Genomic DNA, 26,524 nt, shown 5'->3' with positions numbered 1-26,524 from the left:
TTATTTACACTGATCACAAGAACCTCTCCTACCTCCAGTCTGCCCAACGGCTGAATCCTCGCCAGGCCAGGTGGTCTCTGTTCTTTGCCCGATTTAATTTTGAAATTCACTTTCGGCCTGCCGATAAGAACATTAGGGCCGATGCTCTCTCTCGTTCCTCGGATGCTTCTGAAGTTGAACTCTCTCCGCAACACATCATTCCTCCTGACTGCCTGATTTCCACTTCTCCAGCCTCCATCAGGCAAACTCCTCCAGGAAAGACCTTTGTTTCTCCACGCCAACGCCTCGGAATCCTCAAATGGGGTCACTCCTCCCATCTCGCAGGTCATGCGGGCATCAAGAAATCTGTGCAACTCATCTCTCGCTTCTATTGGTGGCCGACTCTGGAGACGGATGTTGTGGACTTTGTGCGAGCCTGCACTATCTGTGCCCGGGATAAGACTCCTCGCCAGAAGCCCGCTGGTTTTCTTCATCCCCTGCCTGTCCCCGAACAGCCTTGGTCTCTGATTGGTATGGATTTTATTACTGATTTACCCCCTTCCCGTGGCAACACTGTTATTTGGGTGGTCGTTGATCGATTCTTCAAAATGGCACATTTCATCCCTCTTCCTGGTCTTCCTTCAGCGCCTCAGTTGGCTAAACAATTTTTTGTACACATTTTTCGTCTTCACGGGTTGCCTACGCAGATCGTCTCGGATAGAGGCGTCCAATTCGTGTCTAAATTCTGGAGGGCTCTCTGTAAACAACTCAAGATTAAATTAAATTTTTCTTCTGCATATCATCCTCAATCCAATGGACAAGTAGAAAGAATTAACCAGGTCTTGGGTGATTATTTACGACATTTTGTTTCCTCCCGCCAGGATGACTGGGCAGATCTCCTTCCATGGGCCGAATTCTCGTATAACTTCAGAGTCTCTGAATCTTCCTCCAAATCCCCATTTTTCGTGGTGTACGGCCGTCACCCTCTTCCCCCCCTCCCTACCCCCTTGCCCTCTGGTCTGCCCGCTGTGGATGAAATTTCTCGTGATCTTTCCATCATATGGAGAGAGACCCAAAATTCTCTCTTACAGGCTTCATCTCGCATGAAGAAGTTCGCGGATAAGAAAAGAAGAGCTCCTCCCATTTTTTCCCCTGGAGACAAGGTATGGCTCTCCGCTAAATATGTCCGCTTCCGTGTCCCTAGCTATAAGTTGGGACCACGCTATCTTGGTCCTTTCAAAATTTTGTGCCAGATTAATCCTGTCTCTTACAAACTTCTTCTTCCTCCTTCTCTTCGTATTCCTAATGCCTTTCACGTTTCTCTTCTTAAACCACTTATCATTAACCGTTTCTCTCCCAAATCTGTTCCTCCCACTCCTGTTTCTGGCTCCTCGGACATCTTCTCCGTCAAAGAGATTCTGGCATCCAAAAAGGTCAGAGGGAAAACCTTTTTTTTAGTGGATTGGGAGGGTTGTGGTCCAGAAGAGAGATCCTGGGAACCTGAGGACAATATCCTAGACAAAAGTCTGCTCCTCAGGTTCTCAGGCTCTAAAAAGAGGGGGAGACCCAAGGGGGGGGGTACTGTTACGCCGAGCGCTCCGGGTCCCCGCTCCTCCCCGGAGCGCTCGCTACACTCTCCTCACTGCAGCGCTCCGGTCAGATCCACTGACCCGGGGCGCTGCGATACCGCCTCCAGCCGGGATGCGATTCGCGATGCGGGTAGCGCCCGCTCGCGATGCGCACCCCGGCTCCCATACCTGACTCGCTCTCCGTCAGTCCTGTCCCGGCGCGCGCGGCCCCGCTCCCTAGGGCGCGCGCGCGCCGGGTCTTTGCGATTTAAAGGGCCACTGCGCCGCTGATTGGCGCAGTGGTTCCAATTAGTGTTATCACCTGTGCACTTCCCTATATCACCTCACTTCCCCTGCACTTCCTTGCCGGATCTTGTTGCCATCGTGCCAGTGAAAGCGTTTCCTAGTGTGTTCCTAGCCTGTGTTCCAGACCTCCTGCTGCCTGCCCCGACCTTCTGCTACGTCCGACCTTGCTTCTGTCTACTCCCTTGTACCGCGCCTATCTTCAGCAGCCAGAGAGGTTGAGCCGTTGCTAGTGGATACGACCTGGTCACTACCGCCGCAGCAAGACCATCCCGCTTTGCGGCGGGCTCTGGTGAAAACCAGTAGTGACTTAGAACCGATCCACTAGCACGGTCCACGCCTATCCCTCTCTGGCACAGAGGATCCACTACCTGCCAGCCGGCATCGTGACATACGCATTGGCTTTGTTAGAGTTTATTCACACAGCGGAATGTCCATGCAAAATTCTGCAAGTACATTCTGCTGCAGCATTGATTTAAATGGGATTCTGCTGCTCATATGGTGGAATTTCTGCGGCAGACGTTTCTGCCATGAAAATCCCAGTTCCGGCGTCTGCAAAAAGAATAGACTTGTCTTGTGCGGAAATGCATTGTGTTCTATGAGAAGGCGCGTTTCCAAGCGGTGCAAGCGCCCGCCGGATTATTTAAATTTGCGGAATGTCAGCACGTGTCTTCCGTGCGGATATTCCACACATTTTATGCCACGTTAACATGTCTGGTTTTACTGACCTCTTTTCTGTGACTGAAGTTCAGTAGTTTTTCTGGTTGTTTTGGATTGTCCTCCACACTCAACATCTGTGCTGCAGGAGTTGCGTTTTTTTTTTCTCTTTAAATTGTTTTGCCTCTTTTACACACCCTTGTAATGAATATTCATTGAATTGTTGTTGTTACGTGATTGGTTGGGAGTTCCGTTCTCTCCCTTCCTTTTTCGCACAGTAAAAGATGACAGTGGGAGGATGGATGTCTCCTCCCGCTGTCAGTCATCCCTGCGCACGCGTCTCACAGTGTACTGAATACCCTGTGTCAGTGCATTGGCTGACATGTAACCCCTTCCCCACCATGGGGACCGTGTGCCTGCGGTGGTAATCAGGGAAATCGGCTATCATGATTCTCCCCGTGGGTGCAAGTCCCCATGGCAGTGGAATTAGTAACATGCCAGCTGCATCACTATCATGATTCCCACCACAGTCCCCACATCAGGAAATAAATGAATGCCGCAGCACTGCACATTCTCCCCACGTTGGGGAATGAATGATGTGTGAGCCGTAGGCGCAAGTCTGCCTGACAGTGGGAGGAGACATCCATCCTCCCGCTGTCTGTGTAAACACAGAGAGATGGCAAGGACAAACCTGATAGGTCACAACCAAGCATTGTAACAGACTGACTGGCCAACATCCTGGTCACGTGTCACGTGTCACGGACCCAGAAGATTGGGCTGACAATTGCCCACATTTATCATTGTAGTGTAAGTGAAGCATTTTTTTACACCTTTTTTTTGTGTGCTGATAATGTGTAGGAACAACAAATTTATTAAATGGTTAAAGAGCATTTGATACATTTTGTGCAGGTCACATTTTCTGAAATTTCTGTCTTCACATGTCTGGGCTGGTGTAGTTTTAAAGACTTTTCAGTGGCTTTGCGCCTATTTTTGCTCCTTTTTACAAAATGTGCAATGATAAATCCCTTCCATATCATGTCTATTGCCAAAATCAGTGGATTGCAACTCAAAATCAGCAGAAATGTGTAAACAAAAAGGGGCAAAAAAAGGCACAAAAACACTGCTTGTTCCTTTTTTGCCCCTTTTTTGGTCACAAAAACAGTCTAAAGACAATGATAAATATGGGCCAATGTGCGTACAATGTGCTTACCTCACAACCAATGATACGCACACATCCAGACCAGATAGAAAAAAAAAACAGGCAAAGTATACTAATGAGCAGGGCGGGGAAAGGGCGTGCTAAAGGGGGGGGGGGGGGGGGGAAAGCCAGCCACAAACAGGTACCTGTCATGATCTTTTATAATCCTCCCAGTTCACTGCACCACTTTTTTTTATTATTTGTTAGTTTTCTACCTTGATATTGCTTTGTATTTTCTGTTCAGTCTGTCAGATTCACAGACTGTGAAGGGGCGTTCCGCAGCAGGTGTGACATAATCTGAAGCCATACAGGGAAGAACTTCTTCCCTCACTCTGCTACACACAGCCCAGAGCAGTTCAGTGTGTGCAGCATTGGGTGTGTCCCTTTTTGAGCTCATCCAGACTTCCAGAGGCAAAGCAGAGCAGGTGTACCATCAGCCTTTCCCAGGTGTGTGGCAGGCTCCTGGGGAGGGCCTCCCTGCATGTAGCCCTGGAGCCTCCGGCTCCCGTTCTTCCAGGCTGGTGGGGGGTGGAGAGCACACAGCTACAGCCATTATTCCAGCCGGAGGGAGAAGATCAAGCAGAGTCTGCAACAATGCAGGCTCTGCTTCCCAGGCGACGGGTGCAAGCCAGAGATCCAGCGGTGGAAGGAAAGCGAGGAGAAAGAGTCTGGAGATGTGGACTGAGAGAAAGCCCAAGGAGTCCAGCGTGACATTCTGCTCCCACATGACCGTGCGGTTTGAGAAGTACGAACGATGCTGAAAGGAACTGAGGGTAGCAAGAGAAGACCTGCGCAGGACTCAGAGTCTGGCAAACTCTGGGTCCAAGAGGAATAAGCCAGAGCTGAAAAAAAAAATCACAGCCCTGGAGGCTGAGATAGTAAAGCTGGAGGAGAGGAGAGCAGACGTCCTGGAGGGGAGCGGTCTCTTTCGGGAAAAGCTGGTGAATGAAGACCGGTTTGCCGCCATGAAATTCCCAGGTAAGGTGATGGCGGAGGTGGATGATGGGGAGAGATCCAGGTAGAGGTAAGGGGTGAGGTCGACCTGTCCTTCTGGATAGAGAGGCATGGTTTGGGGGCTTTCTGAGAGCGGAATGGGAAGGTGGTCTGGTCTCCCCCGACACCCGGGCAGGACAATAACCGTAGGAATGTTGTCCGTCTGATTTGGAGGGGGGAGGATGCATGCCCACCTCGCGCTAAAGTGGTTGAGCTCCACAATCAGATGGAATTCAGGGCAAGTGACATCTTTTCCCTGATTCACCCTTACGGTTTGTCTGAGTTTGACGTCAGTTTCATTCGGCCAGAGGGTCTTGAACTCTTCTGGTCAAACTACGAAGTGGCGAAGAACGAGCCCGGCTGGCGATACAATTGTTTAGTCTTGAGAAGAGACGTTTAAGGGGGGATATGATAAACTTATATAAGTATATTAATGGCCCATACAAAAAATATGGAGAAAAACAGTTCCAGGTTAAACCCCCCCCCCAAAGGACGAGGGGGTACTCCCTACGTCTGGAGAAGAAAAAGTTTAGTCTCAAGGGGCGACACGCCTTCTTTACCGTGAGGACTGTGAATTTATGGAACGGTCTACCTCAGGAACTGGTCACAGCAGGAACAATTAACAGCTTTAAAACAGGATTAGATACATTCCTGGAACAAAATAACATTAATGCTTATGAAGAAATATAAAATCCCATCCCTTCCCCAATATCGCGCCACACCCCTACCCCTTAATTCCCTGGTTGAACTTGATGGACATATGTCTTTTTTCGACCGTACTAACTATGTAACTATGTAAGTATGTAAAGGCGATTTTCCATCAGAACTCGGTCAAGAAAGTGACCGTTTTGACCCGTAATGAGTCGCTTTCTTGTTATGACATCATGACGGTATGGAGATGTGACGGATATGCCCAAGAAAAACTTTGATGAGCACTGGATCTGGTCTGGGGCCTGGCCGTTTTCCGTCAAACTCAAGCTTTCTGGGAGTACGGTTGCCCACATTCCGTCAGCTGCCTTCCTTGGACGTGATAGGATCCAGGTCTTCTACCAGGGGCAGCCTAAGATCTGTCACAGGTGTGGCAGCCCCACCCATTTTAGCGCAGCCTGTACTATGCAGGTCTGCGCTTTTAGTGGTGGGGTGGGCCACAGAGGCCGCTCCAGCTGGGGAGAGCTGTGAAATTGCCTCGGCTGGGGAGGGTACGGGCAGGGATGGGGGCGCAACAGGGTTAGTGAGGAGGAAAAGGGCCCTGCCAAACTAAGGCGGGAGGAAAATCGTAGAAGGAGTAGGGAGCTGGAGAGTGCCCAGGAGGCGGGGGTGGCTTCTGCCCCTGCTCCTGAAGCTGGCCCTGTAGCACGGTACAGTCTATAGAGGAGGTGTATACGTTACAAGATGACTTGGATAGACTAAGTGTCTGGGCATCCACTTGGCAAAGGAGGTTCAATGTGGATAAATGTAAAGTTATGCATCTGGGTACTAATAACCTGCATGCGTCGTATGTCTTAGAGGGGATTAAACTGGCAGAGTCACTGGTAGAGAAGGATCTGGGTGTACTTGTAGATCACAGACTACAGAATAGCATGCAATGTCAGGCTGCTGCTTCCAAAGCCAGCAGGATATTGTCATGTATCAAAAGAGGCATGGACTCAAGGGACAGGGACATAATACTCCCCCTTTATAAAGCATTGGTACGACCTCACCTGGAATATGCTGTTCAGTTTTGGTCACCTGTCCATAAAAGGGACACTGTGGAGATGGAAAGGGTGCAGAGACGTGCGACTAAACTTACTAAACTTATATGGGGCATGGAACATCTTAGCTATGAGGAGCGATTAAAGGAGTTACAATTGTTTAGTCCTGAGAAGAGACGTTTAAGGGGGATATGATAAACGTATATAAGTATATTAATTGCCCATACAAAAAATCTGGAGAAAAACTGTTCCAGGTTAAACCCCCCCAAAGGACGAGGGGGCACTCCCTCCGTCTGGAGAAGAAAAGGTTTAGTCTCAAGGGGCGACACACCTTCTTTACTATGAGAACTGTGAACTTATGGAACAGTCTACCTCAGGAACTGGTCACAGCAGGAAAAATTAACAGCTTTAAAACAGAATTAGATACATTCCTGGAAAAAAATAACATTAATGCTTATGAAGAAATATAAAATCCCATCCCTTTCCCAATATCGCGCCACACCCCTACCCTTCAATTCCCTGGTTGAACTTGATGGACATATGTCTTTTTTTGACCGTACTAACTATGTAACTATGTAACCGCTGAAGCCCTGGAGGAGAACGTGCTGGATGAGGAGATCAGGAGGCTTCACAGAGGGGAAGGCAGTATGGCTGACCCTTCCAATTCCTCCCACTGTGAAAGTGGGGAGAGGCCCAAAAAGAAAGACAAGGGCAAAAGAAAAGGGAGAAAGAAGAGGTCAGAGCCCTCTGTTCCTTGTACTATGGACCAGGTCCAAAACGGAAGCCTGACTGCCCCCCTCTGATGGACCTGTCAAACCGGTACCTTGTCCTCGATACCATCTTCTCCCCCTCCTTGGAGGGGGAAGGTGAGGGCGAGGTGCCTAGGGAGAAAGAGCCTCTGGGGGGAACTTGGCCCTGTCCTGTTGAGGCACCTTCCTCGACGAAAACGGGGATAACATGGATCTATCTGAATCGAAAAAAAAGATCCAAGAGTGGTCCAGCCCTCTCCTCTTCTTCGGAGAATGAGGGGGCAAAAAAGTAGGGAAAACAAAAGTAAAGGGTGTGGCCATCTAATTTAATCACCCTGTATGGCAGCACACACCCCATTGACGCTGGCATCTATTAATTGTGCTAGCATAATGTCTGATACGGCTATTTGCAGCCTTTGATTTTCTCGGCCGCGTTGAAGCCGACATTTTCTTTTTACAGGAGACCAGGTTGTCAGATCTAGCCTCTCTGGTGAAAGCCAGAAGAACAGTGGAGGCCCGGTCCCTCCCACTGGTCTCCTGCGGTTGAGCCGTATAGTGGGGTGGTGGTCCTTTTACCGCTCCTGTTGAATGCCGACGGGTTATTGAATTAGAAATGGGGAGGTGCCTGATCATAGATGTCTTCATGAAGGGACAAGAGCTCCAGCTCATTAACATCTCCCCACAAACCAGGTGGGGCCGTAAAGATCTCTTTATGAAGATTAAGCCCTTTCTTTTTACGAGTCGGCAAGTGATTTTTCAATAATTTCAATAATGTCACGAGGTCCCAGGATAGGAGAGGTTCCATTAATCTGCTGACTTATGACTGTGTGGCCCTTAATAATATAGTTAGGGAAGCTCATCTAGAGGATACCCACATCCGGAGCCCCTCAGGCCATGCGGGCTTCACCTTTCATCGAGTGAGCTGCAGGTCTAGGTTAGGCAGGTTTAAAGGAGGAAGCCGTCTCTTCCGCCGTGTCCGTGGTTGAGGTGGAGTTCTCCGATCACTGTATGATTTTGTTTTCCTTGAATGTTTCAGAGACCCCCCCCCCCCAGAATGGGTAAAGGTTATTGGAAGCTGAATTCGTCCCTCCTGGAAGGAAGCAGAGGTAAGACAGTCCTTTGAGGATTTTTTTCAGAGTCAGGTACCTTTACTGGACCTTTACTGTAGTAGTAAGTCAGAGTGGTGGGAGATTTTCAAGAAGCGGGTTGCAGGGTTCTTCTGCCAGCTCTTGAGCCTCAGGTTCCTGAACAGGTATCGCCTGTATCAGGGTCTGAGGAGGAAACTCGACTTCTCGTCTCAACTAGAGGTAGCCGAGAGGATATATCCAGAGTGAAGTCCTTGCTGATGAGGTGTCAATACGATAGGCACGCATCTTTGGTTTTTGAGAGGGATTACGGGAGGTACCGCTCGCCCGACCCTTACAGAAACTGCAAGATGTCAGTGAGTAGTAAAGTCATTTCAGGACTGATTGATAGTACGGGATCTCTGAATCGGTCCAGATCAGGGATCTTGGAGGTCATCAGATCCTTCTACTCGCACCTCTTGGGAAGGAAGGATCTGGATTGGGATGTGATGTCGGGTTTCCTGGCTGAAGCTATTCCTGAGCCAGGGATAGACCCCTCTCTTGGCGTTTTGGCAGAAGAGATCAGGGAAGAGGAAGTGAGACTGGCGATCGGGGGGCTTGCCCCTAAGAAGTTGCCAGGTCCGGATGGCTTAACATCCGAGTGGTACAGGACCTTTAAGGAGTCTTTAGCTCCCCTCTTGACTGAGATATTCAATGAGTGTCTCTCCTTGGGCACTCTGCCGAAGTCAATTAGGAGGTCAGCCCTGATTCTTCTCTCAAAGGGTCCCAGCAGTATTGAGAATTGGAGGCCCATAGCTCTTCTCAATACGGACAGGAAGCTTCTGACTAAGATACTGTTTAATTGGTTGGTGAAGTTTGCGCCCCGGCTCCTTTTGGAGGCCCAGCACTGCACTCTTCCAGGCCGAAGCACCTTAAGTGCTGTCCTTAGTGTCAGGGAGGCAGTGGAGCGGTGTAGTGCGGGTCTCTGGAAGGGGCACTTGCTTCTTGGATCAGGCCAAAGCATTTGATCGGGTGAACCACGAGTACCTCTGGTCCGTCCTCCTGAGATATGGCTTACCGAGTACTTTTGTTAATTGGCTTAAGATCTTGTATGCAGGGGCAGAGAGTTTCCCTCTGGTGAATGGTTGGTCTGGCCGCTCTTTTTCCAGAGTCCGTCTGGGTTGTCCTTTGAGCCCGCTCTTAAATGTGTTCGCAATCGATCCCTTCCTTAGGAGGGTGAGTCGCGGACCATTGGCGGGAGTCGGGATGAGTCTGGTGGAGCCGGGTATCGCCCAGAGAGTGGTGGCGTAAGCTGACGATGTCACTATTTTCGTCTCGAGAGAGAGGAGGTCAATGTGGTGATGTCAGAGGTGGACAGCTACTTGGAGGCATGTGGGTCTAAGATCAACCAGGATAAGTGTGAGAGTCTCTGGCTGGGAGGGGGAGATCCCACGTTTGATCTCCCTGACACCCTTCCAGGGCCCCAAGAATCAGCAAAAGTCTTAGGCATCACATTCGGCCAGGATGATTATCCCACCAAAAACTGGGATGGTAAGCTCCAGGATGCCACTCAGAGAGTGAACAAGTGGAAGGATTGGTCTTTGACCCTCAGGGAAAGGGTACACCTGATCAAATCGTACCTGCTCCCCTTGTTTATCTATCTGGGAAGTGTATGTATCTTGCCAGAGGCTTACTATACTAGGATCTATAGCCTGTTTTTCCAACTGTTATGGGGGAACAGGATGAACCTAGTCAAGAGGGAGGTTACGTACAGCACGAGGAGACCAGGGGGTTTATCAATGGTAAACCCGGTGGTGTTCTTTACCAACACCTTCTTAAAAGCAAACATCGCAAACCTCAGGGAAGAGAGGGCTCCTCCGTGGGTAATCTCCTGCAGGGAATAGTTTCGGCCTTTCTTCCAGAAATAGGAGAGAGGAGGGCGAGTGAAGGACCTCCGTACGCCCCATAGATATCTTCCGGCTTATGCTACCCCGACTCTGAAGGCGATATGTTGGTGATGTCTGGGAGTGTGGGAGATCAGGACCCAGTCAAGGCAGTTCCTTGACAAATGGGTTCTGTTGACCCACTTTCAGAAGCCTCTGGCGCTCAGGGACTGCCCAGGTCAGGATCTGAGGGTGTGGTTGTATCTTTTAAACATGAAAAGGATCCCCAGAAGTTTTGGGACTTGGCCTGGTGCTGCTTTCAGGGGAAGCTATATGTAAGGGACAACCTGAAGAACAGGAACTTTGATGACCGGGGATGTCCCTGAGAAGAGTGATGGAAACGCTGGAAAGCATGGACCACTTCCTGCTTCATTGTCCCTTTAATATAGGGGTCTACAACCGGGTGGGTGCTTCCATCGGTTGGAGTCAACTTGCCGGCCTTACCTATCCGGAGTGGGCTTATGGGGCATTTAGGAACCTGGGTGGCCGAGACCGGGGCACTTTATTCTTAGTTAGTTTAGTGGTTAGGCACTACATGTGGAACGCACAGTGTTTAGTGTCGACGCAACAAAAAATCCTCTCCGAGGTGGAGGTCTGTAGGAATATCACGGGTGACCTCAGGAAGATCAGGTCTTTGGAGTATGGCAGTCTTGGTACCAGTAGGGCTTCTCTCCTGTGGAGAGGTTTTTCTTTTGATGTGCCCTAGGTACTAGACCTTTTGGGTAGAGTACCTTTATTTTGTAGGGGCAGTGTTATAGGGATAGAGAGAGGGTGAGAGCAGGGTTAGTTTTAATGAAGGGATAGAATTAGGGAGAATTGTAGGGGGAGTTAGGGAAAGAGTTTAAAATTATTTTGAATGTATCAAGTCTCCAATCTTTCTTCCTGGCGGTGGGCTAATGCATGTGCATGCTAGCTTTTTGTTTTGTTTTAATATGATATGGTATGAAGGGCTTACAGGCAACCAAACTTGGGCCTAAAGTGGGTTGAGGTTCAGTGTGTGTGTAAGTTTGTGTATAAGTTGGTTGGGAGCGCAGCGCATATTATATGTATATATTATATTGATGTTTGTATCTATACTGTGTTTATATGTGTTTTGTTTTATATAGCTTTACAATAGATATGGCAGTCGGTCTGAGTGTAGTGTTGATATGTGGTGTCATATATGGTTTATTTATGTTTTTGTTTTGTTCTTTTGCAGAGGAGTATCTCTTAGGTTTCTTTGATATTTTTGTTAGTTCCGGATGAGGATTCACTTTATTTTATTTCGTTTTGTAAGTGAAAGTGTGTGTGATAGGATTATTTTTGTATTTAAATAAAAAAATTAATAAATAAATTTGCAGTGGTGTGCTTGTTATTTTTCTTACTGTCTGGTTTGAGTTATAGCCGGGTAGGGCAAAATGGTATGTTTTTTTTTTTTCTCTTCCAAGTTGTGCTATTTTTGGTTTGTTTTCAGTATGTGTGCGACTGTGTTGATTTAATAGTTTGGTTAGGTGTAGTAGATATATTTTAGTATTTTAGTAACTTAGTAAAGCTGGGCAGGCCGGTTAGGCAGGGTTTTGTTTTTGTTCAAGAGTATTTCATATTTATGTTATAGCTGGTTAAGGTTGTTTTGTTTTGTGTTTTGTATTGGATATGTTTTGTATTTTTCTAATAAAAAAGAGTTTGTGTGTGAGCTATGATTGGATAAGGCTGCACACACTTCCCTCAGCACTCCAGACTGCATTTTCTGATTCTGGACTTCTGCCAGGCCAGCAGGAGACCAAAGTCTGTGCAAGAGTTGGAGGGAAATGTGCTCTGGACAAGTAGGGAGACACCTAGTCTCATAGAAAACTTAATATATATATTTTTTAAACCAAGTACATTAGAAAGATTTTTATTTATCATAAGGAGTGCAATATCAAAAATGTATTTTAATGACTGTGCCCATTTAAAATGGAACAGCAGCAGACAGACTACAAAAGCATCTCATTGTGGGTAGTAAAGTGGGGATCTAGTGCAAACCTTTTTTTTTATAACATATACTCCAAAAAGTGTACACACATGAAAAATGTAATAGCTGTACATAAAATACTAGCAATCATACAGGTATATCTGAGTATACACACCATAAGGTATTAATAGCAATTGCACAAACAGCCCAATAGAAAGATGACCACAAGAAGGAAATTATAGAAGATTGTATGGAATGCTGAAATGCAGGCAGAATGTGAGGACTAAAAAATGTGTAAGTGCTGCAGTGATGGTTGACCTTCTGGAAGTTTCCCCCATCTGCATACAGTTACCATTAAGTTCTTGGTCATCTTTGTTACCAAGACCCTTCTTCCCCAGTAACTTAGTTTGGAGAGGTAGCCAGTTAAAAGAAGACTCCTGGTTGTTTCAAACTCCTTTCCTTTAAAATTAAGGAGGCCACTGTACTCCTGGGAGCTTTCATTGCAGCATTTTTTGTATCCTTCTCGAGATCTGTAATTTTTTTTTTACAGAACAAGAGAAACAACAAACAACCAATAGGGTGGCTTATACATCAGGGAGACGAGTTGAGCATAGGTTCCGATTACAAAAGAACAATGCTGCAGTGGTACACCTATAGTGCAAGACAATATACAGCCATCCAAAAGATAATAAAAGTGGACCATAGGGGAAGGCCACTAAGTGTGACAATAAATCAATAAAACAGGTTAAAGAACAGCAAAACTAGGCATAATCTATCTATCTAGCTAGAAGAAATGGAGCGGAAGACAAAAAAAAGGAGAGAAAAAGAGACAATAGGAAGGACATATCAGGGAGATCTGTGTCTTTCAGCAATCTTGTCTCTGAGCTCTACAAGCAGTTCTTTCCCTCCTCATAGCCTGGTTTTTGCTCTGATATTGTCAGCTGTGAGATCTTATTTAGACAGGGCTGTTTCTTTTCAAATCAAGTCTCGTCCAATTGCCTGAATTTACCACAGGTGACTCCAGTCAAGGTGGAGAAACATCTCAGAGGTGATCAAGAGAAATGGGGGCGGAGCCAGAGCTACATTTCTAGTGTTATACTAAAGGGTCTGAATACCTATGTCCATGTAAAATTTTTGTTTTTCCTCTTAAATACATTTTCGAAAAGTTCTGTTTTTGTTATTAAGGGGTACTGAGAGCAGAATGATAGGGGAAAACTTTTTTTTTTTTTTTTTTTACCACAAAACCTCAACATAAAAAGTTAAAGGGTCTGAAAACTTTCTGAATGCATTCTAAGTTTATTAGTGAATTTCTGTTTTTTTTTTATGAGAAATTAACTTTTACGTTTTGGAGACACACTATCATTTAGTAAAAACGTGGCATGTGTCAGATGTCGGCTGTCCTGAAACCAATGTTTGGTTTAGTCTTTAACTTGTTTAATGCCTTGCAAGATAAAGTCAGCATTATGTGCTCTTCTAGCTTTAGCCTGGTTAATGATTGCCAGATACTCATGGACACATCTATAAAAGGTCTTGTTTTGCTGCCAGCTTTGCGTCTGCAAAAATGTATGATTTCATCATTCACCATAGTCCCAGCTGACGTACATGAATTGTTTTCAAGTCCTATATATATGTTTGAGCTATACCTCCCAAAAATACTAATTCAGGTATGAGATTTAGGACAAAATTTACCTCTAGATACAGTACTCATATGTTTATAGTCAGTCTTGGGAGACAGGGCATCTGCTCAAAAAGGAGCATGCCAATAAATACAGTATGCTAAGCAATTCTGTAAATCGTGTGTACTGTACATGTTAATAAAACCACCACAGTGCTGTGAGAATAGGAGGATGGACTCGGGCTAGGCTGAAGAGGGTGCTAGTTGTTGTATGAAGGTCAGCGCAAAGTGATACATGCTTGTAGGTAGAGATGAGCGAACTTACAGTAAATTTGATTCGTCACGAACTTCTCGGTTCGGCAGTTGATGACTTTTCCTGCATAAATTAGTTCAGCTTTTCCAGCCCACGGAAAAGGTGGATACAGTCCTAGGAGACTCTTTCCTAGGAATGTATCCACCTTTTCCAGCCCACCGGAGCACCTGAAGGCTGAACTAATTTACGCAGGATAAGTCATCAACTGCCGAGCCGAGAAGTACGTGATGAATCGAATTTACTGTAAGTTGGCTCATCTCTACTTGTAGGTATGGCCTATGTGATTGGCAGAGTCTATGGCCCCCGACAGTTTTTTCCTACAGGTTCATGATCGCCAAATGATGATGTTGTAGGGTGGTGCACAGAGAAGTAATAAATCCAGTTTAAAAGTCTTAAACATTTTGCATTTTTCAGCAGTTTTAAGACTTTCTTTTAGACTTTGTTTTTCTTTTTTTGACAATTCCTGAGACTTTTTTGTGCTTAAGCTCACAAATGGCTAATAGCAAAGGAGATGTTTTTAGAGATGTTTAGGTCTCAAAAAACAGGTGTATTATGACACATAAATGGCCATAAACAAGTCCCTTCTACTTAATTTTACATCCACAACAATTATGAAAATAAAAAGAAACTGAATATGAAGTATGAGATGTTTTACCGCTGAAAACTGAGACGTAAAATGGCAGCTTTCAGGCCGATTTACGTCTCAAAAAAATGTGCCACAAAACTGAGTGGGAACATAGCTTAATAGTCCTTTCCTTTTGCCTGTTCGTCCAGTTGCTGAGACTCTCTTGGCTGGTGGCTGGGTGGATACACTACCACTTTCTTTGGTTTCTATCTTGCCTTTTACTGTCTCGGACTACTCTAAAGGAAGTTTACCCCTTTATTCCTGCACCCCCTTTCCTAATAAGGGTCTCACATCTGTTTCTCTTCTTACAGAAGTTACAGCATTTGCAAGAAGAAAAGAACAAGGAGATTGAAATTCTCCGCAACACAATTAAAGATTTAGAAAGAAGGCTCAGCAGCGGATCAGACTCCCGCCTGAAAAGGAAACGCTTCTGAAGAATGTCAAGCAGATGGATATTATTGCCTTGGTGTCAAAACACATTTACAGGATTTTCAATTTGTTCCACAGCTTAAATGGTTTAAAGAGGATTTACTTCCAAATGTTAACAATCAAAACTTAGTGATAACCAATGTTAAGGAAATGTTTATTTGTTTTTGTTCTCATAGAGAAATTAGAAATGCATTTATGGCTTAATGCCAGGGGGATGCCTTCTCCTCAAGACAGCCAGAACTTCAAAGCAAAGAGTTTGTGTAAGCAGGTGTATGAAAATAAAAATTTACTTTATGTACACAAAATTAGAGGACCGATTATGATAAAGTCTCTAATAATATAAAAAATTAAGTCATTCAAGCTCTTCCCTAAGGCTATGTTCACATGCCAGAATTTCTGCATTGAACGCTGCATGGAATTCCACATAAAAATTCTGCATAAATTTATAGCAAATACATTTCAATGAGATTCCGCAGTCCCATTTACACAGCATCATTTCTGCTGCAGGAATTTCATTAAAGTGAATGTGCAATTCATTACTGCAGAATTTTCATGCAGAATTCCGTGCAGAAATTCTGCTGTGTGAACATAGCCTTACATGTTCTGAAAACAAACATTATTTTTGGGATTACACTCATGGCATAGTGAATGTACGGTTCCTTATCACAGGGCTGTATAGGCTACAAGTGCTGCCATAAAGGCGTCATATGTAAGGAGATATATACTTTTCCCAGAAAAAGTATGTTTTATGCCTGTCTCATTAACAGTTCTCAGTATACAAAAAAAAATATATAAAATAAAAATAAGCTCTACAGAGAGACTAGTTAGTTGGTTAGCTGATTGGAAAAAAAAGTACCTGATAACTTCCATATTTTATCAATATCTGTTTTATTGTATCTTTTCTGTTACTTCTGTATTTGTACTATACGTATAAACACAAAACGAGGACACCAAAACACATTTAATATTTAATTTTTTTATTTTTTTTGAGAAATCCAACATATTCTTGAAACATACAACAGTCCTGCTTCATAGTAATGCTATAAACATTTGGTCAGGTTTACTAGGAGTTCATTTCCCTATAAACCCTCATTGATTTATAACATTTGCTATCAAAGCCAATTACATAACAAATACTTCTAAAATCTCAAAACATAAGCTTTAGTCTATGAGATAGTATGACACTCACATAAACAACAATAGTATACTACTGCTATTGCACAAGTTCATAGATCGAGAATAGAAAGTGTAGCTTTATGGGTAATGTTTAGCGAGTTACAAAGCTGAAAATAAAAACAAGAGTGTTCTCTGGAGTCTAAAGTTTGTTGTTGAAAAAAAAAAATAGAACTCAAAAAGTTCGACTTCTTCCCTAGCTCTACATCCTGTCATGGTTGCGGGCATCAGACGGAAGCCCCTATTTTGTAGTTTATGCTTCAGCCTTCATGGGTGCAACCACAAATTAAGGAGGTGAACAAGAGAGGCTAAATACTTGAGCTGCATTTAAAAGATCTAGGATGTTACAAAAGGAGAGATGTTACGTCCTCATGGGTGACCTGCTTTATACTCAAAAGTCAAGCAATAAACTGCACTGCAGTCTATTGTCCAACTCTGGAGCAGAGATCAGGTCAATAATTGTGATCTTAGGAGACAGAAACCCTACACTAATGGCCAATGACATGCATCCCCACTAGACCAGGTCTGGGCAATTTATAAATCACCAATGCATATAGTACTTTAAGATCTAGCAAAGTTAGCTAAATCTAAAGTTCCTAAAGATTTAGATCTAAAGATTGCTCCTTTCTAGAATCCCATATTTCTGTGGATATTGATGTCAGGGTCTTACAACTGGAGATGCACAGCAAGGGCAATGACTTTTTTACTTTGACATTTTACACGTGAACCTTGCACAGTTCCTGTCATTTTCAGTTTCCTCCTGCCTCCTTTGATCATTGTCAGGCAACTTTGTGCTCTGTAGCTATGGGGATCTTGGTGTCAGGTTGGCCTGCACTTGCTTTTTGTCATGCAGCTGGTGGCAGACGTCACTGACAGGATTCTGATAGATTGCCTACCAGCAGCTCCTGTCACCTGCAGGAAGCTGGGAGACCCTCCTTACACTGTCAAGTGACTCCATTTTGTGCTGCCTCAAAAGACACATGTCTGCAGTGTCAGCATCAGCTGTTTGAGACCTTTCCTGACTCCTCCTCCCAATCTCAGAGGTATTGCTTTCGTCAGCTTTTGACCTTCTTTCAGAGCTTATTTTCCAGAACTTGACCCTCTGTGTCTCTGTTAGGGACAATTGCCCTCTCAGGTACACTCTCCACCTTCTCCTCTGGCTCACTATGTAGGGGAGTCTGACACCCCTCAGCCTTGTGGTGGTGGTGGTGATGGTGGTGATGTTTGTGACCATGGGCATTCGGCCTGCTAGAATCTTCTACAGCTGTCTCTTTCTCCTGGTGATGGTTTTGCCTCCCATGATTATGGGGATGTTTTTCTGGTTCTTCTTCTGTCTTTGCCTGCATTGGTGCCTCTTCTTCTTTCTTGCAAACATCATCCGAAGTCTAAAATAACATATTATATGAATAATTTGATTAACAAAAGATGGAAAGAAAAGGAGACTTGGACAATTTCCACTATCTCTTTCAAAATCTATTATTTACACTCCACTTTTTTGTGATCTAATAACAATGCCCTGTACCCTTCTCCTCAACTGATAATGGCTGCCTGCATTGGTGAATACACTGTCTACACATGTAATATCTCTGGTCACCAGTAGTTATCAATTTAAGTATTCTGTATACCAACTCCTGGGCACCTTACAGATTGTAATGTTAGGCTATTCAGTTTCCGCTGTGGAATAGTAGAGAATCTTTTTTAAGACGTTATGGACAAGCCTGAAAGCATCTTACATCATGAGGCCTATGGCAGTATAATATACAACAGCTCTGCCATAAGCCCCATGTAAGACGCCCTCAGGCTTCATGCATCCCTTAATAGCTCTGGGAAGTTCTCCACCCAAATGACTACTTGTGGCTCATTGGAACACGGCACACACATGGCTGGTTTTCACAAAGAAATTCAGGCGGACATCTTAAAAGAAGCAAATTTACTTTTTATGCCATGATAGTAATGGGGGGCATTTACTAAGCCGCACCAGAGGCGTATATCAAAAGTCACAGATACTGTGCAAAAATACTGTGTTTAAAAAATTTGCAACTTTTGGGGATATACGCCAAGGGAAGCAGATAGAGAGCATGGTTTTATATGAAGAGGACTATTTTAAGGGGCGATTTGTGACTCCAAAATGCACAGAAGTCTATGCCAACTCCATGCTGGTGTATTTTTCTGCACTGGACACAACAGCAGCTGGATTTACTAGGAGGCATGTGACTCTTATCCAGCCAACAAAGAAATGGATGTAGCTTATTTATGTGCCGTTTATGAAAAAGTAAATGTCCCTGATTGAGTGCATGTCTCTATCCCCATCCATGCTCCCTTCCCAGTGGGCATAAATATATGCTTTCATATAGAGCTTGTGTACATTTTCTTTCACGAGCACAGCCATATTTTCTCAGCTTTGAACATGCAGCAAAAAGGGTTAACTTAAAAATGTGCCTATGATCAAAGAAGTTACCTTGTGTTTACATTCTCCACAAAGACTGTCACAGTACACCTGCTTTATTGCATTTTCCACATAACTAAATTGCAGGAAAGCAAAAGGAAGCCCAATGTGTTTCACCAGTCGCCCACACCTGAAGAAAAAAGTAATATGTATGAACTTAAGAACTACACATGGTGGTCAGATGTACTGTAATATTTAATTCAACATGAAAAACAATGCCCCTGCCTATCTAGTCTCAGAGAAGTACATTTTTGCCTCTGCCTAGTCAGCTGTTCTGCCAAGTCACTGAATCACAACAATAACAGTACTGGCCCTAATGTGCATAGCAAGGTTAAGGTATCAAATCAATGACAACAAATGACCTAAATGTACCCACACAGATAAAATATAATTTTCATTACATGTTATTATAAACAACCCAAGGTTGTAAACAGGAAAAACTCTTTCTGTTCGCAACCTTGTGTGGTTTAAAACAACAAGGGATAAAAGTAACATTTTAGCTGTGTGGGTACATAGAAATATGAGGTTTATGGCAAGAGATAATCTTGCAGTCCACACTAGTGTTCAAAATGGTTTTTAGAGCAAGAGCGGCACAAGACCCCGGCGGTGCCACGCGGCAAGACAGTTCATGATCATCGAAGCACTCATCAAATGGGTACAACTGGATATAACTGTATTTCATCGTAACTCACATCCTATAACAGGATCAATGGGCGTAGAGACACACAGGCAGGAACGTCTCACCGGGCGGGGCGGGGGGCGGGCCACCCGGTGAGACGTTCCTGCCTGTGTGTCTCTGCCCCTATTGATCCTGTTAACTGATGTGAGTTAAGATGGAATAAAGTTATATCCAGTTGTACCCATTTGGTGAGTGCTCCGATGATCATGAACAGTCTTGCCGTGTGGCACCGCCAGGGTCTTGTGCCGCTCTTGCTCTTAAAATCATTAATATTAGGTTTACTTTGACATTAATAGGTCATTTGTTGTTACTGACAGAATTGCAGCAGGTATGATGGGGCTGCGTGGTTCTTTTACTATGTTAGCTTGTAGACAACTAAATGAGAGTCCTGAATAGTTGGCACCATTTCAAGACTAGCTGAAAAGCGGACAACAAATAAGAAAGCTTTAGAGAATATTTAGGTCCCTTCATGAGGCATAAAGAGACCTAAGTAGTCTTAGCCTTCTATTTGTCATTGGCTTTTTAGTTATCTATTATAAGGTATCAACTATTCCGGACTCTTAAAATATTTTTTTCTTTACAATATGCCAATCCAATTATAGATGGTATGGTTACTTTTCAAGCCTATACACTCTGAAGTGTCAGGGAAGCTTTCAGCTGTAACGGTAACTCAGGAAGGACCAATTTAAGATCTCAGATAGGTATTTATAAGAGAACAATTCATTATTGAAGATGTCAGGGCAGCATTCAGCTATTACATCTCTCATCTCCTGCCGCATTGTTCACATAATCGGCAGTGAAGAGAGGACGGCAATTCTTTGAAAGGCACAATGTTCTTTATCTTGTCACATTACCCATAATCCCTACCTTACAGAAGCGCTGTGTATAATATGAATGTATCAATGATTTTATTACCTTAACCTGCTGCAATAAAAGGCAGAACACCTGAATTGTAATAAATGGTAAACGTGCAAGGTATTGATTAAAGAAACACAGTACAATCGGTCTGGATTGAAGTTCTTCCAAATGGTATTGACTATATAATGGCCCAGATTTATCAAACTGTGTGAGAGAGAAAATGGAGTGATTTTCCCACAGCAACCAATCACAGCTCAGCTTTCACTTTACCAGAGCTTGTTGGCTGAGCTGTGATTATTTGCTGTGGGAAAATCCCTCTATTTTTTCTCTCACACAGTTTAATAAATCTGAGCCAATGTGAACAGGTACGGTCATTGACATCAAGATGGACCTAATGGGGGCACTTGTCACAGGCGGGAGCGCACTCCTGTCCCCGCGGTTTGCATCTCGCAATGCGCCCGCATGCGACCGCCAGGTCATCACTTACCTCCTTGATTCTCTGCCCTCTCCGTGTCCCCGCCTCCTAGGGTGCACGTGCGCCGGCTCTTTAAGTTTTAAAGGGCCAGTGCAACATTGATTTGTGCTTGTTTGCACTGACTCTATATAACCCCGCACTTCCTCTGATCCTTACCAGATCTTTGTGCTCACTAGCCTAAGAGAAAATGTTTCCGATTGTGTACGATGAGTCGTATCTGGGGTAGTGACGTGGGTGCCGCCTGCCGCAAGTCCATCCCACATTGCAGCGGGCTCTGGTGAAAACCAGCGGCACCTTAGACTCCGCTCCCTGGTATGGCCTGCGTCATCATCCACACAGATTTAGCAGATCCACTTCACCACTGCCGTTACAGCCCCAATCTGGGGCTATGAAACAATATACACCCAATGCGAATGCCATGGGGCAATATCTCATTTTCACAACAGTGCTACTGGAAAATGAGCAACTGGTTGTCCTGAACAACACTTTGTTGCTTTTTCAATGCCCATTTATATTTTCTCAGTTAATGCTCTGTTCAAATCTGTATTCTATTATTATTATTATTAATAATCTAATTATAATACATCTGTGCTGGATCTGTCGCAAGAAGAACACCAGCAAAGCCTAATGGACATTGGCCACTGAATGGACTCTGCTGAGGTGTCCATTGTTTTGACAGCAAATCTATTTTTCCTGTCAACTATTATGAAATATGACAGAGCCTCCAATACAGACGTAACCAGAGCCTAAGGGTATGTTTATATAAATCAGATCTGCCTTAGGTCAAACTACTTAGGATTTTCCTGTAAATGAGGACATGGCACATTGGACATTAGAGCCATTGGATTACAATCTGTGCCTTTTCTATGCAGAATATTTACCAATAACAAACTTGCTTTAGGTTTTAAAATCCTTGTTTTTACTTTTTCTGAAGCATGTGACTGGGGTATAAAACTCTGCATTCACTTCCATTACTGGCAGAAGGTCAGCAATAGCTGTCAGAATTTAGAGTTTCAACACAATTTAGGGTAAAGTTGACCAAATCTGACGCCTTCAGCAGGTTCAGCCGACTGTCTAAGGCAGTGTTTTCTAAACAGGGTGCCCCAAGATGTTGCAAAACTACAACTCGCATGTTAGGAGTTATAGTTTTCCAACAGCTGGAGGCACCATGGTTGCGAAACTATGGTCTAATGTGTATGGCATCTCCTGACTCTCTACTTACAGATGATGTTGGTGTAGAGAAGAGTTGGGGCATGTTAGATTTTCACCACCTGACCCTATTGTTCAGGGTGGGATAAGCCGGCGCCAGAGCATTTTGGCTAAGGCTTACCTCTTCCCACTGCATAAGGGAAACATGAACATTCATCTGACTGGTATTGAAAGCATATGCCCACCTATGTGACCAAAATCCATGCTTAACATGGAATAAAATGAGTGAAGTGTAACACTTACAGTAAAGGGGTTTTCCGCTTACAGCTCAAACTCATGTACAGTGAATGATGTAATGTTCTAAAATACTGAGACCATCGAATCTCTAACCTTGCATGCTGAAATTCTGCCCTGGCCATGTGATCAGACAGATGCATGGCGTGTTTCTCTTGTAGTACACTTCATAGAGCTGAGTCTAATGCCTCTGTGATCATCACATGACCAGGATAGATTGTTAGTAGTTGTTTTAGGACAAACTGCCCTGTCAGGAGAAGAGAGCACAAGAAAGTATGATGGGCCAACATATGAAGACAAGGGGAGAAAGAGTAGGGGAGACGTTGTATAGTCATGACAGACCTGTCATAAATGAAAAAGTCATCTTTGCTTCCTTTCAGCAGGCCCCAGATGTCCGCCTGGCTCTCTTCTTGTTGATACACAGGAATATGATGAGAGACTCGGTGCTTCAGTTCATGGTATTTGGCTCGTGAATCTTCCCCATGGTGATTGACCACAATGAAGGACACGTTCATGTAGTTTTCATTTTCTAGTTTCACCCGCAGTTCATCCAAGCTGAAATAGTGAAAAAACATCTCAGGTAAGACTATGAAGACAACATGCATTATGAATGGTGTCTACTGGATATTTTATGCATATTTGAAAGGTCTTTGGGGGGAATTTACCATTGGTTTTATTCTGTTTTTGTGGTTTTGATTTGTTGCACGATTTGTCTCAGTTGCTGTTTAAAGACTTTTCATTGTGACTTTTGCTTTAGATATAGTCTTGCCATAGTCTTATTAACTCTTTGCAGTGGTCATAAGTTTATCATGTGCGATTTATCACACAATTAGTTGCAAAGCCCTCAAATTATCGACAACTTACCCAAGCCCAGACCTGGTTTACAAAACTGGCTGTGGACGACATTTATAAATAAAAAAGTAGCATTTTTTGGCACAAACGGGTTAACCAGTTGCAGATGAGGAACCATGCAAAGGTGTGTACTGAAGTGTAATAAAAAATAGGACAGAAGACTGGATTTATACCTGCAATGGTGGCTCTACTACAGGTTCTGTGCAAAATACCGGTCAAATAAGTGCAGCATGCTATGCTATAAAGTCAGTGGGGTCCATTGGGCGCTGTTGGTTTCTGCTGTGTAACGGATCTACCGATGTTGAGCTTTCCATTATTCTGCTTTAACAACACAGCAGAAGAATGAAAGGAAAGACACTGATGTGAACCCACGGTAAGAACTGTATACAATAAAATGCAACTTTCTAAAAAAAAAAAAGAAAAACTTTTTGTTCGATTAAGATCAGTTTATGGGTTTGTTATGATGCATCTGTTTTAAAACTATAGGAAATTTCCTGTGACCTATACAGAACAAATGTCCTTGATTATATACTGAACATATAGTACCTATACTGAAACATTGTAACATACTAGATTCAAAGTAAGAATAGATAGAAATATATGAGATACATAGCAAACAATGTTTTTATTGGTGAGAATATGGATATTTCTTTATGAGAACAGGCACGATCCTACCTGGTAGCCTGCAGGAGGCACAAGTATCAGCTTGCTGAGAGAAGTGCCACAACTGTGACCGATCCATCTGAATCCAGCATGGGATTCTGGGTTCCAATCTTCCAGTCTGGTGGTTTTTTGCACAGTGTACGGTGACCCTGGCTCTCCGCCCCTCCCCAAGGGAGAAGACAGAGAGCCAGGGCAAGAGCAAAGCCCCTCCACATGGTTGGGCTTTACCTGCAAAATAACAAAAATAAGGTTACATTTGTTTGGCAGCATGGTTTTATTACTTCTCTTTCCAAAAAAAAACACCATCTATTCAGTGCCAATAATGAGTAGGGACAAAGCCTATTAGAATGGTAACACCCAGTTGTCAATTTATTCAGCCATTTCCAGGGTGAATAACTGTGGGACAACACATTGTAGAGTCTGAAAACAATATATTCTAGCATTGCTATTTTCCGAACAGCCTGACAGGAGAAGTCTCAAGAGCATATATTTACTACCAATATTTGGATTTTTGGAGAGTACATTCTTTATTGCAGAACATTGGATGATATTTACTTTTATTCAAAACAGGTAAATCTGGGATTACTGCTGCGCTTTATTGTACTATGCCAAGTCTCAGGTAACATAACTCCCTGTTCTTTCCACATGAGCGGTATTTACTTGATGACAATCCCAGAAATGAAATCCAGAACATGAGATATACCGTACATAATATAGTGCATGACTTATTCTTTTGTTCTTGTGTGGTCACCTAATCCATCATATAAGATTCCATTCAACACGTTCAGAGATACGCAACCCTAAACTGACTTGGTTTGGCCCAGTCTAATCTTCTAGAAAATTACAATTGCCACTGGTTAAACTGGTACAGGTAGCAAAAACTGCTAAATATAATAAAAATACAAAATATAGTTTTAAGCATAGAAATAAATCAAATTCTTGGAACTAGCATTGAGTAGACAGGAACCATTAGAAACCAAGCCTAAGATGCTCTGGGACACTATACATGTACAGCAGATGTACACCAGGGTGAGTATAGAGCGGATCATTAGCTGAACACTCTAAATATGGGGGGGGCGGACTCTTGTTGGCATTGAGTTACCTCCAAACCCAGTCACTTCTAAATGCTGCAGTCAGTAGTGGCGACAGCATGTAAGTGGTTACAAAACCCCACAACCCAATCAAAGAGTGCTGATCTTTTGTCATGGCAGCTGGGGGTCTTCCCAAGGCCTTGATATACCTACATTTCTATTAGGGTAGGGTCATATGTGTCGTATTTTGCTACATATTTGCTGCTGCATATTTTCCTACCAATTGAAGTCAATGGGTAGCAAAATACATAGCTGATTTTTCCACCCATTAACTTCAATGGGTAGAAAAATACGTAGCAGCAAATACACAGAAAAATACAGCACGTGTGACCCTACCCTAATAGACATAGACAAGCTGTAATAGGAAATGATTTCAAGCAGAATACACAGCAAAATAGTATACATACATAAGGATTGCATTATACTGTACAAATGATCAAGTAATTGTATAGTAAAAAGAAAACTAAATATAATTTTAAAAAGCAAGCAATAAAAAGAAAAAAAGAAATATTTATTTATTTTAAATATAAAAAAATGTCCATAATAAAAATACACCGAATCTCAATATGTGGAATTTGGCAAAAAGGCCTGATGCCAATTGCAGTAAAACCTCTTTGAGAAGACCAGCCAAAATTGCATTAAAAAGTGGTCTTCTAATAACTCCATTCCAGCATTCTTTGCTATCTGGGACCCTTGGGATAGTTTCCTTGACAGGCAGCCCCCGTGACACTTGACTTAATTTCCTTTTTTTTGTTCCCCTCCTTCCTTTTCTTCCCGGTTCTTTCTTCTTCTCTTTCTCCTATTTTTTTTCTATGTGTTGGACTGCTTTCCTCCTGTTCTCCATTCCCTCCCCCATAGCAGCAATATATGCAGCAAAATAAGGTACTACTCTAAATATTCACCTCCAGGAGCAAATATTTACCTGCTGGCAAGAGCTTACAATCTATAGGTTATCACACTGCGTGTACAACGCAGCACCAAAGAGTTAAATAACAAGTTTGGCTCTGCTAACTCTCTATTTTCTTTCTTTCTTTTTTTTAACCCCTAAGACTTATTAAATTCCTAAAAGCTGAAGCAGAAGTAGCAGAGATGTCGGAGGGATAGTAAAGTAGTTACAGACAGTAAACAGTATTCAAATGCAATATCTTACTCTGCCTCTGGTCCCCTGCAGACTGCACAGCCTTGCAGGACTCTCTACAACCCAGCCCTATATATACAGAGCTTGTTTATAAGCGTGCACACAGTCCACAATGGCTTAAAGGGTGTTTCCGGAAAAAAGCGTAATGACTTCAGAAGTGCAGGAGAAGGGGGAAGAAAAAAGTAGCATTCAGGCACATACACCCCAGTGAGACCTATCCCGAATAACAACTAAAAATGTTTCCCTGAATTGAAGAAAATGTTAATACTTGTAAAGTTTCCCCCCTCTACTGTAAGAAAATGGTTTGCTCCATTCTGGGTAGGGAGCGCTGTGACCTTACATTCTTGTGTCCCAGATTTTGAGGAAGAAGAGAATTGCAGAGTTAGCAGTTACTTTTTCTTATCTTGCAAAAAACATTTTCTTCAGCTGTCGCTTGGCTATATCGGTTCTTGGAAAAGCTGGGTTCTTACCATATGGCCAGCGTTACAGCTCTGGCTACAGCTTTTCTATAGTTCTGAATGGCTGACCTGTCTAGTTTTGCAGAAAAGGGGATGATGGAATAGATGTAGACATATACTGTAGGGTATAAAATAATTGCAAATCCGACTGAACCAGTAGATCATTGTTTCCCAACCGGTGTGCCCCCGGC

The 26,524-nt window shown here is 43.6% G+C and overlaps 2 protein-coding genes across 6 annotated transcripts in view; one reads left to right on the top strand and one right to left on the bottom strand.

The window, feature by feature from the left end:
• The window catches only part of CCDC152 (coiled-coil domain containing 152), a 100,558-nt gene extending 84,119 nt beyond the window's left edge, over positions 1 to 16,439 (top strand). For all 5 annotated transcript variants that reach the window (XM_056540785.1, XM_056540778.1, XM_056540768.1 and 2 more), the window contains exon 9: positions 14,940 to 16,439. In XM_056540785.1, coding sequence (XP_056396760.1) covers positions 14,940 to 15,062 — 123 coding nt within the window. In that variant the 3' untranslated portion in view covers positions 15,063 to 16,439. The remainder of the gene's footprint in view (positions 1 to 14,939) is intronic.
• Positions 16,440 to 17,158: 719 nt separating this feature from the next.
• On the bottom strand, positions 17,159 to 26,036 carry SELENOP (selenoprotein P). Its single transcript, XM_056540745.1, has 5 exons — positions 25,888 to 26,036; positions 23,659 to 23,874; positions 22,474 to 22,686; positions 18,689 to 18,806; positions 17,159 to 17,615 (listed from the first exon to the last, which is right to left on the bottom strand). Exons 2-5 carry the CDS (start codon positions 23,859 to 23,861, stop codon positions 17,304 to 17,306), a joined length of 846 nt encoding a protein of 281 aa, XP_056396720.1. The 5' UTR covers positions 23,862 to 23,874; positions 25,888 to 26,036; the 3' UTR covers positions 17,159 to 17,303.
• Between the last annotated feature and the right edge of the window lie 488 nt (positions 26,037 to 26,524).

This window comes from Hyla sarda, chromosome 1 (genome assembly GCF_029499605.1).
Source record: "Hyla sarda isolate aHylSar1 chromosome 1, aHylSar1.hap1, whole genome shotgun sequence".
Classification (NCBI taxonomy): Eukaryota; Metazoa; Chordata; class Amphibia; order Anura; family Hylidae; genus Hyla; species Hyla sarda.
This window is presented reverse-complemented; position numbering and strand designations above follow the sequence as displayed.